This window comes from Megascapheus bottae, chromosome 10 (genome assembly GCF_031878675.1).
Source record: "Megascapheus bottae isolate mThoBot1 chromosome 10, mThoBot2.hap1, whole genome shotgun sequence".
In the NCBI taxonomy this organism is placed as follows: domain Eukaryota; kingdom Metazoa; phylum Chordata; class Mammalia; order Rodentia; family Geomyidae; genus Megascapheus; species Megascapheus bottae.
Genome location: NC_143518.1, coordinates 37,849,332 through 37,868,260, shown reverse-complemented (window position 1 = coordinate 37,868,260; position 18,929 = coordinate 37,849,332). Strand labels below are relative to the sequence as shown.

Below are 18,929 nucleotides of genomic sequence, written 5' to 3'. Positions count from 1 at the left end.
ATAGCAGACGAATGAGCTTGGGGGTCTTTTATTAAGTGATGCTTGCGTCTTAGTCTCTGCCAAGAATTGGGGGTGGGGTGACCCCACTGCCCTCAGGTTTTCCCAAAACATGCTGTCTTCAAGGAGGGAGACAGGAAGCCTGCTCCTCCAAGCACAGCCCTGGAAGCTAGGCCAGCATTGGAGTGCGGAGAGCAGAACAGAGATCCATCCCCCAGTCCCACCATGCCTCCAGCTTGAAAGGAGAGGCTGAGGCTGCCCTGGCCAAAGCCTCCCCCACAGACCTGTTCTCAGAGCGCCCATTCACTGCCCTGAGCTATTCATGATCTCTGCTCCTGCTTCTTCACAACACTTCCAAAGCCAGCTCTTGTTCAGCCCCACCAGGCCTTCAGACCTGGAGACAGGCAAAAGGAGAGAAAGTCCATCAGGACAGCAGCTTCCTGGGGGCATCTCCTTCCTGTCTCCAACAGAACATTGGCCCTTTGTCTTCAGCATTCCTTAGACAGTAAGGGAGGTAGCCTCACTTCTCACTGGCACCTCGTCCCAGCACAGCAGCTAAGAGCACAAAGCACAACTGTAGGGCTGGTGGGCCAAGGTACCCACAGTGGCATATAGGCCAGCCTGCCTACGACCTGAATGGGGCCTACTCCCTGCCCTGAAAACTGTACAGAGCAGGCTGAAAGCAGAAATGTAGCATCTGGGTGTGTGGCCCCTGTGGCAGGAGAGAACATAAACCCTGGCTTGCTTTGAGTGCAGCCCCCCTCCCCCAGGTTCTGCTTCCTTAAGAGCCTCCTTAGCTGGCTTCAGAGCTGCCCTGCCCACAAAAGGAAGATGAAAGGAGGAAGGGTGGTCCTTGAGAAGGGGAACAGTCTACAGAGAACCACTCAGACATCTGGCATGGTCCAACTGCTCCAGGACCTGGAGGGTCCTAACCCCTGACCCCAACTGCCCTGCATCACAGGTGAGAACAAAGGGCCCCTTGTGCTGCCTTTGCCCCTCAGGGCTCCAAGAACTGAGCCAATGAAATGTAGACACTCAGGCCTGTCACTGGTCCCTGGGGAACAGCAGGAGGGCTGAAGCAGGACAGTTGGCTAGGGACCCACAAGCCTCTTTTGCTTCAAGCACTTCCGTCACTTTCCTGACATTTTCTTGGCAACAGGGGGACCCCACCCTCCCAGCTGGATCCTGGTGGACCCCACCCTCCCAGCTGGATCCTGGGCCCTCCCGGCAGCCTCTGCACAGCTGGGCTTCCTTCCTGTATGCGTGCGAGTCTTCTTGTGGTGGGGTGATTACAAGTGATGGTCCTGGCTGCCAGGGAGAGCAGGAGAGATCTGGAGTCAGCCCCACTACAGGGCTTTGGGGTCAGTCTCAACCAATCTCTTTCCACTGCTTGTAGAAATCCAAAACATTCTTGACATCTATGCTGGCATGGGCAGCGGCCTGCAGGGCTGCCTGTGCAATGAGAAAAGGAAAGATGGGGAAGACCTGAACTGTGAAGAGGTCACTGGGCAGGCTGGGAAAGGGATGATCAAAGGGAAAAGGCAGACAGCTTGTCTGCATTGTTCGAGAATGCATTTTTTTGGGGGGGAGGGGTGGGGGTTAGGTCATAGGGCTTGATTTGGCCTGAGCATTGTCCCTGAGCTCTTCAGCTCAAGGCTACCGCCCTACCCTTGGGCCAAGCCCCACTTTCTGTTTTCTAGAGGTTAATTGGAGATAAGAGTCTCAGGTCCTTTTTTGGGCCTGGGCGGTCTTTGAGCCTTGATTCTCAGATCTCAGCCTTCTGAGTAGCTAGGATTATAGGCATGAGCCACTGTGCCTGGCTCGAGAATGCAGAGAATGCATTTCTTATGCTGGGCACTGGTGGCTGACACTTGTAATGTGAAACTTTCATCTCTAACCGCTAGAAAACAAGGCTGAGACTCAAGGGGTAGGATAGTAGCCTTGAGCTGAAGAGTTCAGGGGCATCACCCAGGCCCAGAGTTCAAGCCCCATGACACACAGACACCCAAAAAAGAGAAAGAGAGAAAGAGAGAGAAAGAGAGGGGGGAGGGAGGGAGAGAGAACGCGTGAGCGCATTTCTCTGGCACCTCTTCTCTTCAGTCTACCCTGTGCCCACTTCACCCATGACCCACCTGCATAGGCCCAGAGAGTGTGCCAGGGTTATCCAGTAGAAGGCCTGTGATGATGGTCACCATGCCGCTTGGGTCCTCCTCTCCGGTCCCCTGTGCCAGAGTTAGCTGTCTGCAGCTATCCAGGATCTTATAGAGTGTCCTGGGGAGGGGAGAAGACGTAGCATTAGTATAACCTGAAAATGAGGATCTCCAGGGGAAAGGGGTAGCTGGGGACTGGAAGAGTAACAAAAGAACCCGGCTGATGGCAGTGGGTCCAGGAAGATGGGCCTGCAGGGTGCGCTGGGGAAGCAGGCAAAGATGCATCCACAGATGGTGCTGCTGGCTCAGACCTGCAATCCTAGCTATTCTGGAGGCTGAGATCTGAGGATCACAGTTCAAAGCCAGCCCAGCCAGAAAGGTCTGTGAGACTCTCATCTCCAAATAACAGAAAACTGGAAGTGGCAATGTAGCTCTAGCCATGCGTTTAAAAAAATAAGAAGAAAAAAGAAAATAAAAAAAAGAGAAAAAGAAAAAGGGGCCGGGAGTTTGGACTAGCGGTAGAGATAAAAAAGCCGGAAGTGGTGCTGTGGCTCAAGTAGCAGGGCACTAGCCTTGAGGAAAAAGTCCAAGGACAGTGCTCAGGCTCTGAGTTCAAGCCCTAGGACTGGTTAAAAAAAAATAATAATCGACTGAGTGAGAATGTCAAACCCAAGCACTTTGATTTCAAAGGCCAACCAGCTGATTCCACCCACGGAGGCAGAGGACTCTAGGGCTGGAGGAACTAGACCTGTTCTGCTCCTGGGGAAGTCATGGAGTTGCTAATGCCATCTTCTGACAGAAGCTCTGGGATAAAGGGCTGAAAGTTTTACCAGGCATCTGTGTCCTGCCTCTTCAGCTTATGCCGCTCAAAGCTCTTTCCCACCTCTTTCTGGCAGCGAATGTACCTGCAAAGGGGCCACAGAGTGAGGCAGGAGGCAGGGGGCAGGGGGCAGGGGGCAGGGGACAGGGAGGTACCTTAAACAAGGCAAGCTATTGTGACTCTGGGCACCTGGTTTTGCAGGAAAGGGCTATTTGCAGCCATTTTGAAAGTGGCTTCCTGAACACAGCCCAGTTTACTGTTCTCCTATGATTAAATGGATCTTCTGGTTCCTCCCAAGGGGAGGAAGAAGTCTGGGAGAACAGAAGTAGCAGATGCTTTTCTAGTCAGGGCTTCTGAAGACAATGTCCAAACAAGTTAGCCTTGTGCAGTTTCCAGGCCAGGCAGGTTTGCCTATACTCCGTGCTGAGTTTTCCTTCAGTCCCAAAGGTCCGAAGGCTAGACTGGAATGAGCCCCTGCAACTGCTGCCATATTCTCTTTCCTGAATTGTTCCACCTGGCCACCCCCTAGCTCATTTAGGAAGAAGGAAGTGCTGGAAAAAGGTTGGCACTCCCACCCTAGGTGATCCTGGTCCCAGCCCTAGTTCATTAGAGCTTCAGCAAATGAGCCCACAGCCTAGAGTCAGGGTGGAGGCCATACTTTCAACAGGCTTATCCAAGAGGATAAAGGACACAGCAGCTTGGTGCTATCCACAGGGCTCCTGGCTCCACTGATCACTCACTAGTTCAGTAGCCAAGATTTTGACTTCTAATTATGTCTTTGGTAGCCCTCCTGGGCTGTAGCAATGTGCAGACTCAAGAGGGATTAAAGTGTGTCTAATCCCAGAGAATAAGTTGCTCATAAGCCAAAGCATATGCTGTCCAGATGACAGATGCAAGATCCACACAGGTCCAGCAAGACTCACTCACCGGTTTCCTTTCTTAAACTCTGCTTCCAGGTACCGGATCCCATCCCGGGCCCCTGGATGCTCCTTTTTCAGCAGATCCAGGCCATCAATCACTGGTGGGTGGAAAAGTGGGGTGGGAAGGACAAAACACTGGGCTCAGACTGCCAACATGGGCTCTGCAGAAAATACTGGACTCACCTAGTCACCACCAGAGGAACTTACAAGGCTCCGTAACTTCTTTGAAATCAGACCCCCTTGCCAACAATGTAATTGGCAATTTAAGTGTTTTACATTTTCCTATCCATTTCTTTCCACTGTCTTGTAAGGCAGAGTTTACTGCAAACTGTTACCCCCCCCCCCCCATTTCACAAATGAAATGACTGGAGTTCAGAGGTTAACAGAACTTGACCAAAGTCACCAGATAAACTGGCCCTAAAATAAGAGTTTCTCAATTCCTTCAACACATATTATCCAGTCTTCTACCTCTTCAATATACTCACCTGTCCTTGGGATGATGACAATGAAGCGGCCACTAGAGGCCAGCTGGCGGATGACAGGGAGATGGTGGCAGAGGGCTGGGGTGTCGGGAACAAGGTAAGGAGACATAGCTGACTGGGCCTTGGGCTGCTGTAGGCTTCCCTCGAGCTGGGAAACCTCTAGCTGGTGAGAGAAGAAGTAGGTGGAGTTGCATGGGACCCTGCAGCCTGAGTGGCTTTGTACCAATATTGGTATTATACAAATAATCTGGCTGGGGAAGGGGAGGATGTGATAAAAAGCCAGGCGCAGTGGCTCATGCCTGTAATCCTAGCTACTCAGGAGGCTGAGATCTAAAGATCAAGGCTCAAAGAAAACCGGGGCACAAAAGGACCTGAGACTCTTATCTCCAATTAACCTCTAGAAAACAGGAAGTGGGGCTTGGCTCAAGGGTAGGGCAGTAGCCTTGAGCTAAAGAGCTCAGGGACAAACCTCAGGCCCAGGGGTAGGGTGGCAGCCTGGAGCTGAAGAGCTCAGGGACAGCGCCCAGGCTGAGTTCAAGCCCCATGACCCACCAAAAAAAAAAAAAAAAAAAAAGAGACAGAAGAGGCAGAAGAAGCACAGCCTCAGTAAAGGCTGGGCAGTGAGGACACTAATCTGGAGACCAGGAAGGTGATTAGGAAGAAACAGAGAAATACAGTGGCAGAGAGTGAGTCTGCAATGAAAATGGAAACCATCTGACAGTGAGTTTTAAAAAAGCTAAACCAAGAGGAATATTTGGCTGATTTCCTACCTGAAGTCGTAGCTGAGCCATGTCTCTCATGAGCCTATTCCGCCGAGCTTCCTCTTGTGCCTATAAGGAAAGTGAGGTTTTGATGAAGTAGGGGACATCCCTCCTCCAAAGATCAGAAAGACCAAGTGGCTTTCAAAGGATCTGAAAGATCATGTCAAGTGTCCTGTCATTCCTGTTACAGGAAGGCAAGGGAAGATGTAAAAGGAAACATCCTCTGGTGCACTTGACAGCCCTTGTAGCCAGCCACGATAGTAGCCTGATCAGGTCCTATCAACTACCCATCCCCCCTTTTTTTGTTGGTCATGGGACTTGAACTCTGGGCCTGAGCACTGTCCCTGAGCTCTTCAGCTTAAGACTACTGCCCTACCCCTGGGCCTGGATATTGTCCCTGAGCTCTCCAGCTCGAGGTTACTGCCCTATCCCTGGAGCCACAGCACCACTTCCATTTTCTAGTGACTAATTGGAGATAAGAGTCTTAAAGTCTTTGGTGTCTGTGCGGGCTGGCTTTGAACAGTGATCCTCAGATCTCAGCCTCCAGAGTAAATAGGATTACAGGTGTGAGTCACAGCACTTGGCTCAACTAAACCCCTTCATCATCACCCCAACCCTTCTACCTCCCTCTAAGTAGCATAAGAATTCAAGTCTCAGGAAGTGGCTCAGTGGCTCCAGGGATAGGGTGGTAGCCTTAAGCTGAAGAGCTCAGGGACAATGCCCAGTCTCCCCCCCCAACACACACACACACACACACACACACACACACACACACACACACACAGGAATTCAAGTCTCAGCTAACATCTCTTTCCTTGGTCATTCTAACATCCTCCATGCTGTCAATCCCCTTTCCCCAAAAGCAATCCCAACAACCTTTCAAAACCATCTGATGCCCATCAGTCCTGCCTGAAAGTCTTTTTTTTTTTTTTTTAATGAATTTTTTTCTATTCTGGATTAATTCTAAATTTCTTAATATGGTCTGTGAGATATAGGAATCACCAAAGGCTCCTGGTGAGCCAAGTGCTAGCATTAGATTTTATTTTAATTGCAATACTACTCCAAAAAAACCCAAATGAGGACCAGGAGTTTGGCCTAGTGGTAGTGTTTGCCTAGCATGCAGGAAGACCTAGGCTCAATTCCACACACATAGAAAAAAAGCCAGAAGTGGTCCGAGGCTCAAGTGGTAGAGCTCTAGCCTTGAGAAAGTCTAAGGACAGTGCTTAGGCCTTGAGCTCATGTCCAGGACTGGCAAAAAAAAAAAAAGAAACCCAAATGAAAAGAAACTACAAAACAGACCAACTGCCTTCAAAAGGGACAAAGTAATGAAACAAGGAAAAACTGAGTAACTGTCACAGATTAGAGGATTTAGCTGTAACAACTAAATATAATGTAGGAACCTACCCAAAACTGGAAGGGAAAACCAGTAAAACAGTAATAGAGTTTACAGTTATAGTAGTACTATTTCAGCTCCCTCCCCTTCCTTTTGGTCAGTTGTGGGGCATGTGCTCTGGGTCTGGGCATTGTCTCTGAGCTCTTCAGCTTAAGGAGAGCACTCTACCACTTGAGCCACAGCACCACTTCTGGTTTTCTGGTGGTTAACTGGATAAGAGTCTCATGGATTTTTTTGCTAGGGGTGGCTTTGAACCGCAATCCTCAGATCTCAGCCTCCTGAGTGGCTAGGATTACAGGCATGAGCCACTGGCACCCGGTTTCATTTCCTCTTTCAATTCATTCCTATAGTTAGACGAGATCCAGTTCCATCCCTGCAAACTCCTGCACAATAAAGAATTGTCCTGCTCAAAATGCCAAGAGTGTCCATCTGGCAAGTACTGGTAGAGGAAGAAAGAAAAAAAGCAGACCAGTGTGCAGGAAGGCCACTTCTTCAAGCCAGTTGGCAAACAAGAATGAAGGGAAGCAATGTGGACAAGCTTTCCCTCTTGTCACTGCAAAAACCAAGCCTGTGAGACTTACTTTTATGCCAAAATTGTTATTATGAAACTTCATGGTCCGTCAGGGAGTGTGGATCAAATGATATAATTGAAGGTCTAATGGCATAAAGCCCTGATTTCAAGCCCCATAACTGCCGACAGGAAAGGGGGGCGAGGGGAGGAGGAAGAAAGAGGAGGAAAGGAAAGGGAAAGGAAGAAACTCCATGTTCCAGAGGGGAAATAAGGACATTGTGTAGCTCCCCCAAGGAGAATAATACCAATTCAAGGCTATGATATACCCATCCAACAGTTTAAACAGATATGGGTCTGGTATGGCCTCACAGGGAAAACCTGCCTCCAGAGAGCACAACCAGAAAAGGATTCCCTAAACCATGTAGTTCTATAACTCAAGAGCAGGAAGGCACTGCTCTGCAGATAACATGTCCCTAAAGCAGCATAAGCCAGGAGAAAAACTCAGGCCTAGCACCTGGACTATGGCAGCCTATGCCTATAAGACCAGTTTGATGCTAATCCTCTCTCAAAAACCAAAAACAGGGCTGGGAGTTTGGCCTAGTGGTAGAGTACTTACGTAGCATGAATGGAGACCTGGGTTCGATTCCTCAGTACTACATGCACAGAAAAAGCTGCAAGTAGTTCTGTGGCTCAAGTGGTAGAGCTCCAGCCTTGAGAAAGCCCAAGGGCAGTGATCAGTCTCTGAGTTCAAGCCTCAGGACTGGAAAAACAAAAAAACAAAAACAAAAATACCAGCTGGGTGCTAGTGGTGTAAATGCAGTTATTGTATTCAGTTGTATACTATGTAAAAAATGAACTATATAACTCTGTGAATATGAGCAGGAGGGGGGAAGTGGGGGAGAACAAAGGGGAGGGGGATATTGTCCATAACCTGAGTTATGAAACTGTAACCCCTTTGTATAACTACTTAATAATAACAATAAAAACATTAAAAAGAAAAGAAGAAAGGAAAAAGAAAGGGAAGGGAAGGGAAGGGGAAGGGAAGAGGAAGAGAAGAGGAAGAGAAGGAGAAGGGAAGGGGAAGGGGAAGGGGAAGGGAAGGAAAAAAGAAAGAAAGCCAGGTACCCATTATTCGTATCTGTAATCCCAGACACTCAGGAAACAGAGATGTAAGGATTGTGGCTTAAAGCTAGCCCAGGCAGGAAAGTCTGTGAAACTCTTATCTCCAATTAGCCACCAAGAAAGAAAAGTGGGACTGGCTCAAGTGGTTGAGCATTAGCCCTGAGCAAAAAAGCTTAGGAACAGTGCCCATACCTCAGGCCTTATGTTCAAGCCCCAGGACTAGCACCAAAACAAACAAACAAAAACAACTCAGGGCTGGGCAAAAATGGTTCATGTCTGTAATCCTAGCTACTAAGGAGGCTAGGTCTGAGAAAGATTGAGGTTCAAAGCCAGCCTGGGCAGAAATGTCCAATTAACCAACAAAAAATCACAAGTAGAGATGCAGCTCAAGAGGTAGAGTGCCAGCTATGAGTAAAAGAGACCCTAAATTCAAGCCATAGTACCAGCACAAAAAACAAATTCAGGTTTGGGGTTGAGAGTATAGCTCAATGGTATAGTGTTTGTTTGCCTAGCATGAATAGGGACAAGGTGGGGGAGGGCAGGAATTAAAACAAATAATCAAAGGAACTCAGATTTGTTCAACCCCAGTGTCCTAGCTCTACCGTATAAGTTGATAAATGTTTGAGTTATTTTCTTTCTTTCTTTGCTGATCCTGGGGCTTGAACATAAGGCCTGAGCGCTATCCTTGGGCTTCTTTTTTTTTTTCCCCCTTGCTAGTCAGGGAGTGTGGATCAAATGATATAACGGATGGTCTAATAGCACAAAGCACAATGGAACTTGAACTCAGGATCAGGACACTGGCCCTGAGCTACTTCTGCTCAAGGATTGAGCCACAACACCACTTCTGGCTTTTTTTTTTTTTTGGTGAGTCATGGGGCTTGAATTCTGCCAAGGCGCTGTCCTGAGCTCTTCAGCTCAAGCTACCACCCTACCCTTGAGCCAAGCCCCACTTGCCATTTTCTAGAGGTTAATTGGAGATAAGAGACTCAGGTCTTTTTTTGCCACGCTGGCTTTGAATCTTGATCCTCAGATCTCTGCCGCCTGAGTAGCTAGGCTTCTGGCTTTCTGTATGTGATACTAAGGAATCAAACTCAGGGCTTCATGCATGCTAGGCAAGCACTCTATCACTAAGCCACATTCCCAGCCCAGAGCTTCTTCTTTTTTTTGTTCAAGGCTAGTGCTCTATCACTTGAGCCACAGTGCTATTTCTGCTATTTTCTGAGTAGTTGATTAGAGATAAAAATTTCATAGACTTTCCTGCCTGAGCTGGCTTTGAACTGTGAGCCTCAGATCACAGCCTCCTAAGTAGTTAGGATTACAGCACCCAGCTTGTTTTTTTTTTCTAATATACAAAATGAGGATGCAAAGCAAGGCTAGCCCACTGCACGGTTAAATGAGGTCCCTGAAAAAGCTTCTCGTGAATACCAAGAGGCGACCTGATAAACACTCCTGCTACTGAAGCATGAGACTATTGAGTAGTAGTGACTTAGGTGACGAGGAGGCAGCAGAGCCTGTGTCCAGTGTGACCTGTGGTCTCCATTTCCCATGGAAGATGGGCTTGTAGATACTAGTACCTCCCTAGCCTCCAGTTTTTAAGAGCTTTCAGCTAAAGGAAATGCCTGCAAAAACATTTTTTGAACCTGTGTAACTTCCCCATAACTATTTTTATAACCCCCTATGTCTTCCCTTATGGAACAGCAATAAAAGACTTAAAACAAAAGGTTTTGTTTATGTGACTATAAGGAAGGGAGTTTCTAGAGAGCAGAGGCCCCTTCCCAGTTTGACAGAAACGTCCACAGGAAAAAGGCACAGAGGGTTGGGAAGCTGCTGGCTTCAAGATGGGGAAAGGAAGAATAGGGGGAGGAGTTTAGTTTGTGATGAAGAAACTTTGAAGCTGGCTGAGAACCGAGCTGTATTCTTAGTGCCAATCACCAACTTCCCAAATGTACCAATATCTTTAAGCCAGTCAGCTCAAGGACAACATGCCCAGGGCTGTGCACAATCCAGTGTAAAAATCTGATTGCTGGGAGTTTGGCCTAGCATGCACAAAGACCTGGGCTTGATTCCTCGGTATCACATATATAGGCCGGAATCAGTGCTGTGGCTTAAGTGGTAGAGCTTTAGCCTTGAGAGAGCCCAAGGACAGTGTTTAGGCCGAGTTCAAGCCAGGACTGACAACAACAACAAAAATCTGATTGTTGCTCACAAAGTAATGGCTCCACAAGAGAAGGAACTGTCCACTGCTGTAACACAGAGCAAAGAATTCTGACAAGTTTGGCATTAAGCAGGCCTTTAATAAACATTTTTAGAATTGCTAAATAGAAAGAAGATAACACAGGCCATTCCTATTCTCTGGGACCATGTGGGATGGGATCCTAACTGGTATGTGATCCTGTATCTGCCTAATACCAAACACCTTCTCCTCCCTTTCCTTCATAATCTTGATCCCTTCTGAAGGAAAGGGAGGGAAGATACATACCCTCCCAAGACAAGATGCAAAGTGGCTTATATGCATTCTCCTTCAACCATCACAAAATCCCCACAAAGTTGATCCTAATTATTCCCACATAACCAATAAGGAGACTAGATTGGCATGCGTACCTGCACGCACACACACGCACACACAAAGAGTGAGGATGTAGCTCAAGGGGCAAAGCACTTGCCTAAAATGTGCAATGCCCTGGGTTCTATTCACAGTTCAAAAACAACAACAATAACAACAAAAGGCAAGGTGGGCGCAGTGGCTCATGCCTATAATCCTAGCTACTCTGGTGGCTGAGATCTGAGGATCAAGGTTCAAAGCCAGCCCGGGCACATAAGAACCTGAGACTTATCGCCAATTAACCCCTAGAAAAGGAAGTGAGGCTTGGCTCAAAGGCCTTGAGCTGCAGAGCTCAAGGATAGTGCCCAGGTCAAGTTCAAGCCCCATGACCCACCAAAAAAAGAGCAAAACCACCACCAACAACAAATAGTTAAAAACACAAAATGACTGAGATAGCCCTCAATCCAAGTCAGTCTAGCTGCAGGTCCTGAACCCTGTGCCTGTGGCCTCTGTACTGTCTGTCAGCCCCATCCTTCAGACCTGCTCAGAGTTCCTTGAGGAAGCCCTGTTCCCCAAACTTGTTCCACAGTCTGTCAAGTGAAGATTGAGCCTCTTGCCATGGTTTCTCAGGGAACCTAATGGGAGGACAGCTGCCAGAAGGAGGGGAGGGCTGACTCACCATTCGGAACTGAGCCTGGGCCTGTTGCAGAAGACTCTCCTGTTCAGACTGGGCAATACTGACGAAGATGCCAATCTCTGGGTTGAACTGTAGGATGCTGCCTTGTAGGCGGGCAACGAAGTGACCAAAGCTGCGGATGCAGCAGATTCGTACCACGGACTGTAAAAGGTACAGGAACCCAGCCAGTATGAGAGCAGTATTGCCCCTCCCCTCCCCTTTTGACAGTTGGGCTTGAACTCAGGGCCTGGGCATTGTCCTTGGACACTTTTTGCTCAAGGCTAGCAGTCTTCCACCTGAGCCATAGTGCCTCTTCCAGCTTTTTCTGTGTATGTGGTACTGAGGAATCCAACCCAGGGTTTTGTGCATGCATGCCAGGCGAGCACTCTACCACTAGTCTATGCTTCCAGCTGAGCAGTAACATTTTGGCCCTACCCCACTCTGACTCCTAAATATCTCCCTCTTGCTCCCCTTCTTTCCTGCCTCCCTGCTGGAAGAGCCAATTGGCAGCAAGGGCTCTTTGATAAAGCTTGAGGTATATAGAGTGGGAAAGAGCACAGAGGTCCATAGCCTCTGTTAAGGATAAACCAGTAGAACAAGGAGACTGCCAGAGGATCAGAAAACTAAGTCTCATACCAAGCAAAGAGCAAGAGGCACCGGGTCAGAAGCAAGGAAACCTGAATTCCAAAACCACCTTTCTCTTCAAAGTCTAAGTTCCTTATACATAAAATGAAGGGAACTATATTATACAAACATTTCCCCATTTTTTTTTTTTAAGAAAGAAAAAAATGTCCTCCTTCCTCTTAAATTCTAGCTAGGCATCAATGAAGGTTGATATCTAAGAATCATGGTTTAAAGCTAGCCTGGGCAAGAAAGTCTGTGAGATTCTTATCTCCAATAAACTACAAAAAAAGCTGGAAGTAGATCTGTGGCTCAAGTGTTAGAGCACTAAGCTTAAGCACAAAAGCTCAGGGATAGCACTAAACCCTGAATTCAAGCCCCAGGACCAGCAAAAATAAAAAATGAGTTAGGGGCTGGAAATGTGGCTTAGTGGCAGAGTGCTTGCCTAGCATGCAGGAAGTCCTGGGCTTGATTGCACAGTACCATATAAACAGAAAAAAGCCTGAAGTGGCACTGTGGCTCAAGTGCTAGAGTGCTAACCTTGAACAACAGAAACTCAGACAGTGCCTAGGCCCTTAATTCAAGCCCTGGGACCGGCAAATAAGTAAATACATAAAAAAATATCTTACTTAGAACTCTAAAACATAAAACAGATTACAACTAAGCTACTCTGGCTAAAGAAGAGGCAGCCAGGGAATGGCCAAGGAGAATGGGTGGCCTGTCTGCTTGGCTTCTCTCTGCTGCCCCCAGATGGCCTATGTAGTGACAAATATAAGGATGAAAGCTGGTGAACTTCCAGATGTAACCTGCTACTGTTGTTCTATGTTCAGCTTGGAAAGTTGACCCAGAAAGCTCATAAAAATTTCTAAGAATTTCCATAGGAAATGAAGAAACAGGGGCCAGGAGTTAGCCTAGTGGTAGAGTGCTTGCCTAGCATGCATGAAGACCCGGGTTCGATTCCTCAGTACCTCATACATAGAAAAGCTGGAAGTGGTGCTGTGGCTCAAGTGGTAGAGCATTAACCTTGAGGAGAGCCAAAGGACAGTGCTCAGGCCTCGAGTTTAGTCCCTAGAACTGGCAAAAATAAATAAAGAAAAATAAAGAAACAAAACAGTTCTATAAGAGGAGAAACTATCTACAGCACATCTTTGGAAGGATACCTGATAAGACAAGGAAAGAAAAAGCTACCGCCTACAGCCCTGAGGACTGTCCTTGTCTTCATGGGAGGGGGATTCTTGTCCAGAGCCCTGTTACATTGTTATGTGTGCCTAATACAATTTGAAGCATAAAAAGAAATCTTCACCTCCTCTAAGGCACTGAGCAGGGGTCGATCCGTGTCAAAGTTAAAGCGTCTGTGAGCAGCCCGGAGAGGAGGCAGGTTGCGAAGTGCCATGTCCTCTGGGAGCAGGAGGCTAGCTGGAAGTTCAGGCAGTTCACAACTTTCAAGAAGATCTTGGACCTCACGACACAAGACCAGGCCTGAGCAGAGAGAAAACACATGAGATCTGCCCTGGAGAACTCCCAGTTAAGGGGACACAACCTTTCTCACTGGGAATTACCAGATTGATGAATCAGGACACAGCCTCAGTATGGGTGAGGGAAAAATGGGCTTGGGATGGGGAGACAGATACACAAAGCCAGTCATGGAGAGCTCTTTATAAGCTGGAAGGTCAGAGGAACAAAACAGAGGGATGAAAGACAGCTCAGATTAAATGGGCTCCCTGACAGGACAATGTTATATTGAATGGAAATGAGAGAGAGGGCTCTAGAGAACTGAACATCCCTTGCTGAATCTCAGGTGTTAAGAGGAAGTGAGTTTTCCATTTGGAAGACAGCAGGAGGGGATGAGCTAACAGATGAGCTCTGGAGGTCAATGTGAACTTTGTGCCCACAAGTGGAAAAGCAACAGCAGTGATAGGTCTGGCTCCTAGGCTCCTCTCACTCAGCTCTTGGCCACCCTGCTCCTTCCCCAGGGAGTATACACCCTCATAGACTGTACCTGACAATCAGGCAGTGTTGGGAGTAGAAACCGGAGAAGCTGAGACCACACAATGTGTTCTGTGTGCTAGGGAGTTGGGTCACAAGTCCCATTAACCTCTTTACCCTAAGGCTGGGTTACAAGCTTGGTGGGGCCAATGAGGGAGAGGAGAAGAAAAAGGCAGTGTCGGGGCCCCACTCACCAGACTCCTGGAGTTCACCAGCAGCTGGCAACAGATTCAGCAAGACAGACAGGCGATTCCACAAACTTTGAGAGCTCTGGGAAGAGAGAAAAGAGCAGGCCTTCAGCCAGGGACAGTACTGGAAAACAGTAGTGAGCAAGACAAGCAGTTGGAAGACCTGGAGCTGTGTTCAGAGGTCGGCAGGGACTTGATAAGAAAATTAATAGAAGAGGTGAAGAGCTCATGAAGAATTTGAAAACTGGGGGCTAGATCTATAAAGATGAAAACAGGGACCTATGGGGCTTGCCAAATCTTTTCACTAGCTGACCAGTTTATGAAGAGAAGACAGTAATACTCTAGGAAGGGCTTCTAAGGCCTGTATAGTAGGGGAAACCAGGAAGGTATCTTTTCTTTGTCTAGTAGAAACTTTACTTTCAGCCCTGTATGTGCATTCCTGGAGCAGCTCTCCAGATGTAACCCACACCTCTTTAACCAGCAATCTTCAGACAGAAGGACACACCCAAGGATGTGTCTAGTCCTGAACTAAACTCCTTCATCTAGTGAAAGGGGTGACCCATAGGGAAAAGGGTCTCTCTCACAGCAGGGCAAGTGGGAAGAAAGCAGCAGTCTTTCAATATAAGCTTCAGGGAATGGAAGGCTCAAGTTTGAGTCTCTGAATCTGAGGAGGAAAAAACAGGTGGTGGCTATGACTCCATCCAACCACCATGGTGGCAAGCCTATCACCAATGGCTCTTGCTATATGACTCTCTCCAAGATGCTGCCTCTACCCTTGCCCCAAGTCTTCATCTTCTCTCCTCTATTTGGTGTCTCATTCTGTCTAGATCCTTTAGTATTTATTGACTTTGGCCTATGAACATAAAAACTTGTCATCATTATCACCATGGCCAGACACTGAGAATATAAAGCAGAATAAGCAGCTATGTTCTCACCACAGGCTCTAAGGGAAAAGTGTCTATACCTTCCCTGCAAAATGCATCAGAACACAGCCCAGGTAGACAGGTGCTTGACATCGTCTGATGGGCTACCAAGGCCCCTTTCCCAGCATATCCCCTCCTCTAACACCCTGGGACCTAACAAAGGCAGGAGGGAGGTAAATACCTGTGCACACACAACAATGAGGTCAGGGTTAGTCCTCAGCCAGTCCAGGAAGACTTTCACAGCAGGAAGCAGACCCTCAGCCATCAGGACCTGCAATTTCTCCTGGAGACTGCGTTCATTACGACACGAGTGCCCACTGGACTCACTCCCTTCTGACTCAGAGCCCTCCTCAGAGGCTGGGGTAGAGATAGGAGAGAGAACTAGGGTAAAAAAAAGAAAAGAAAAGAAAGAAAGGCGCTTGGGAACAGGCCACTGCACTGCAGAAGGAGTACACTCCCACCCTCTCAGATTCTTCTGAGAATTCTGAGATGAGAGGTGAGAAATATATTTTCAGATCCCTGCCAACTAACTCTTGCAGACCTACTAATTTGTTGCCTTTAAACAAAGCCTGGTGCCCTTTAGTGATTATCTCAGATTCAAGTTAATTTGTCAGTGTTTACGAAGTACCTAGTCTATCCTGGAAGGAATGGTGATCAAAAAGCAAGTTATTGTAAGGGAGGGAGAAAACAACTTCTAGCTCTTCTATTTTGTAAGTCAGAACAATGAGCAGGTCATTTGACCTCTCTCAATGACAACTTTATCATTTCTTTCACCTACACAAAATTCTTAAGCTTCACTCCCTGTTCTAGGCAATGTGTTCAGTACTACAGACAGCAATACATAAGACATATGCTGAGCCAAATGCTGGTGGCTCATGCCTGTAATCCTGGCTACTCAGGAGGCTTAGCTATAAAGATCAAGGAAGCCAATCTGGGCAGGAAAGTCTGTAACTCTTTATCTCCAATAAACCACTCAGAAAAAGTACAAGCCTTGAACACAGAGAGGCTCAGGGACAGAGCCAGGGCCTAAGTTCAAACTCCAGGATCAGCAAAAAAATAAAAAATAACATGGAGGTAAGTCTCATGGATTTGTTTGCCTGGGCTAGCTTCAAATTTCATTTCTCAGATCTTCTCCTCCTAAGTATCTATGATTATACTGTTATTATAGCCTACAGGATTTTTTTTTTTTTTTTGGTGCCAGTCCTGGGGTTTGAACTCAGGGCCTGAGCCCTTGGGCTTTCCTCAAGGCTAGCATTTTTACACTTGAGCCACAGCATCACTTCCAACTGTTCTATGTATGTGGTACCGAGGAATCAAACACAGGTCTTCATGCATGCTAGGCAAGCACTACCACTAGACCAAACTCCTAGGAGATATACATACATATATATGTATATATATATATATATATATATATTTTTTTTTTTTTTTTTAAATTGGTTGTGGGGCTTGAACTCAGGAGCTTATGGATGTCACTGAGTCTCTTTGTGTTCAAGGTTAGTGCTCTTCCACTTGAGCCATATTTTTGAGTGGTTAATTGGGATAAGAGTTTCATGGGGACTTTTCTGCCTAGGTAGGCTTCAAATTGTGATCCTCAGATCTCAGCCTCCTGAATTGCTAGGATTATAGGTGTGAGACATCAGTGCCAGGCAGCCTAAGAATTATAGACCACTATACCTAGCTCTGATTGTTTTGCTTTTTTTTTTGGAGATTGAACCTGGGACATTTGAGAACGCATATCATTGAGCTATTTCCTCCATTCCAAGTGACTTTTGAGCTAAAATTTAGGGGTAGGAAGGTAAGAATTAGCCAAGTGACAGACTTGGCAAGGAAGGAAAAATGTGTTTCAGACAGAGGGAGCAATTTATAAAAAGTCTAGAGAAAAAAGTATTTAGAGTAGGAATCATTGTTCTATTACAAGAGTAGTAGTAAAGGTGAAAATAAAACAAGACCTAGAATCAGTCAGCCTAGTGTCTGGCATAGAGTAGGCTCAAAAAATGGTTAGCTGCTGCTGCTTCTACAAAGAAGATTCTCAAGAGAGCAGTCTCACTGGAATCTAGCACCCAGAGAGGGGCAGGTATCTAGCCTTCAAGAGCCTTTGGAGGGACCAGATAGGATGAAGGGAAGAAAGCTGCAGCTTCAACCTTGAGGGGAAGGGTCTTAAACCCAGAGGAAAGTATCAAGTGGGAGGAATAAGATAAGGAAATGCACTGAGTGCTGGAAATGAGGAAGTGGACACTCAGAAAAAAACCTCTCTGGGGCCAGTAGTTTGGCCTAGTGATAGAATGCTTACACCTAGCATACACAAGCCCTGAGTTTGATTTCTTGGTTAATACATATACAGAAGTGGTGCTGTGGCTCAAGTGGTAAAGCACCAGCCTTGAGAAAGCTCAAGGACAGTGTCCAGTCCCTAACTTCATGCCCTAGGATTAGCAAAAATACAGAAACAAAAAACCTCTCAGGCTACATTACAGGCAGAGGACCAAAGATAAAGTAGCAAGAGCAGAAATGAGGTATCACTCACAAAGAGGGAAGTGGCTTCTCCCAAGTAAAGGCCTATGGAATGAAGGTGTGGGCCAGAGCAGGAGGGTGCAGAGAAGCCCAGGTACCTGGTTCTGAGGGTTTGTCCACATCTCCATTGACACAGGGTCTGCAGCCGGCCAAGTTGTGCGATTCAGTGGTGGGCTGGAGAAGTAGGTTGCTAAAGGTAGGAGCCAGTCGGAAGCAGCGCTTGGTCTGGAACATCTGGGTGGACATGGCTTGCAGATTGCTGGCAATGCTAGCTTCACTGGGACCCAGAGGGCCATTGAGGGAATCAGAAGCCTCTGATCTGGCCCGAGGGGGCTCTAGGGCTGGGGACTGCGTTCCATCCTCATCTTCCATATCTTCCAGGTCTGATCGAGACTCCTGGCTGTTCATTTCTGAGTCTGTCTCGGCATCAAAAGCTGTGCCTCTCCCTTCCAGACTCTTGTCAGAGCCACTATCTGAGCCCTCACTGGCCCTGGCTGAGTCATGGCTTGAATCAGATTCAAAGCCTTCACTCAGGTCACTGTCATCACCAGCTTTGGGTGGGTGGTGGCGGCGGCGGCGACGGAGGCAAGAGAGTCGGGAAAACTTACGGCTCTTCCGGACCTCACCCACTTGGGCTGTGGGAGGAAGCTCCAGATCCAGTTCCTCCTCTTTCTCCACTGGTTCTTTGGAATCTGGTTCATCTGTGGAAGTGGTCAGGTAGAGCCAAGGAAAAAATTGGTACTGAAAACTCTGCAAAACCATCTCCTCACCCAAACTGAATTCCCTTCCTTATTCCTCACGCCCCAGGCTAACTTTTTCAGTGAATACTTCCCCTGCTTTCTCTTACCTGCACCATCACTCTGGAACGCTGCGACAGGGTTCTCACCCTCTTCTAGCTCTGCTTGCAGCCGTATGTTGACATGATTGACAAGATGGGAGAAGAGGGCCAGGGTAAAAGCAATGGCTGCACTATACTGCTTGGATCCTGAAGCCAGGAAAGCAAGCATTAGGGGGTTCAGGCCTTTGATGAGAGCCATCAATCATCTCATGTACCTTAAGGGCTAACAATTCATCTCATGTACCTTCAGGTAAGAATACCTCTTGTTCTGGCTCATCTTCCCTGGCTTTGAGGCTTTTCCTGATAAACCAAGAGCCTTTATATTCAGTCCTGCCTCTCTCTCCTTTCCTTATCGCTCTACATACACCTTTGCCAAAAAGAGTTCTGGAGACATCTACATGCCCTTGACAGCAAGGTCTGAATTTAGTCTATGTCATCAGCAAAGTATGTTGAATCTTGGTCAAAACTCATACAAAGCTATGAGAGGG

General features: G+C 47.3%; 1 protein-coding gene across 2 annotated transcripts in view; it reads right to left on the bottom strand.

Annotated features, from left to right (window-relative positions):
- Nucleotides 1–12: 12 nt before the first annotated feature.
- The window catches only part of Smg5 (SMG5 nonsense mediated mRNA decay factor), a 35,390-nt gene continuing 16,473 nt past the window's right edge, over nt 13–18,929 (bottom strand). The window contains exons 11-22 of one of the 2 annotated variants that reach the window (XM_090340754.1): nt 18,451–18,588; nt 17,702–18,304; nt 15,274–15,473; nt 14,176–14,251; nt 13,299–13,474; nt 11,378–11,536; nt 5,140–5,199; nt 4,373–4,532; nt 3,895–3,985; nt 2,978–3,052; nt 2,130–2,268; nt 13–1,449 (exon numbers count right to left, since the gene is read on the bottom strand). In XM_090340754.1, the coding sequence (XP_090196880.1) occupies nt 1,366–1,449; nt 2,130–2,268; nt 2,978–3,052; nt 3,895–3,985; nt 4,373–4,532; nt 5,140–5,199; nt 11,378–11,536; nt 13,299–13,474; nt 14,176–14,251; nt 15,274–15,473; nt 17,702–18,304; nt 18,451–18,588 (1,961 nt within the window). In that variant the 3' untranslated portion in view covers nt 13–1,365. The remainder of the gene's footprint in view (nt 1,450–2,129; nt 2,269–2,977; nt 3,053–3,894; nt 3,986–4,372; nt 4,533–5,139; nt 5,200–11,377; nt 11,537–13,298; nt 13,475–14,175; nt 14,252–15,273; nt 15,474–17,701; nt 18,305–18,450; nt 18,589–18,929) is intronic. The other variant, XM_090340755.1, reaches the window with a different exon arrangement.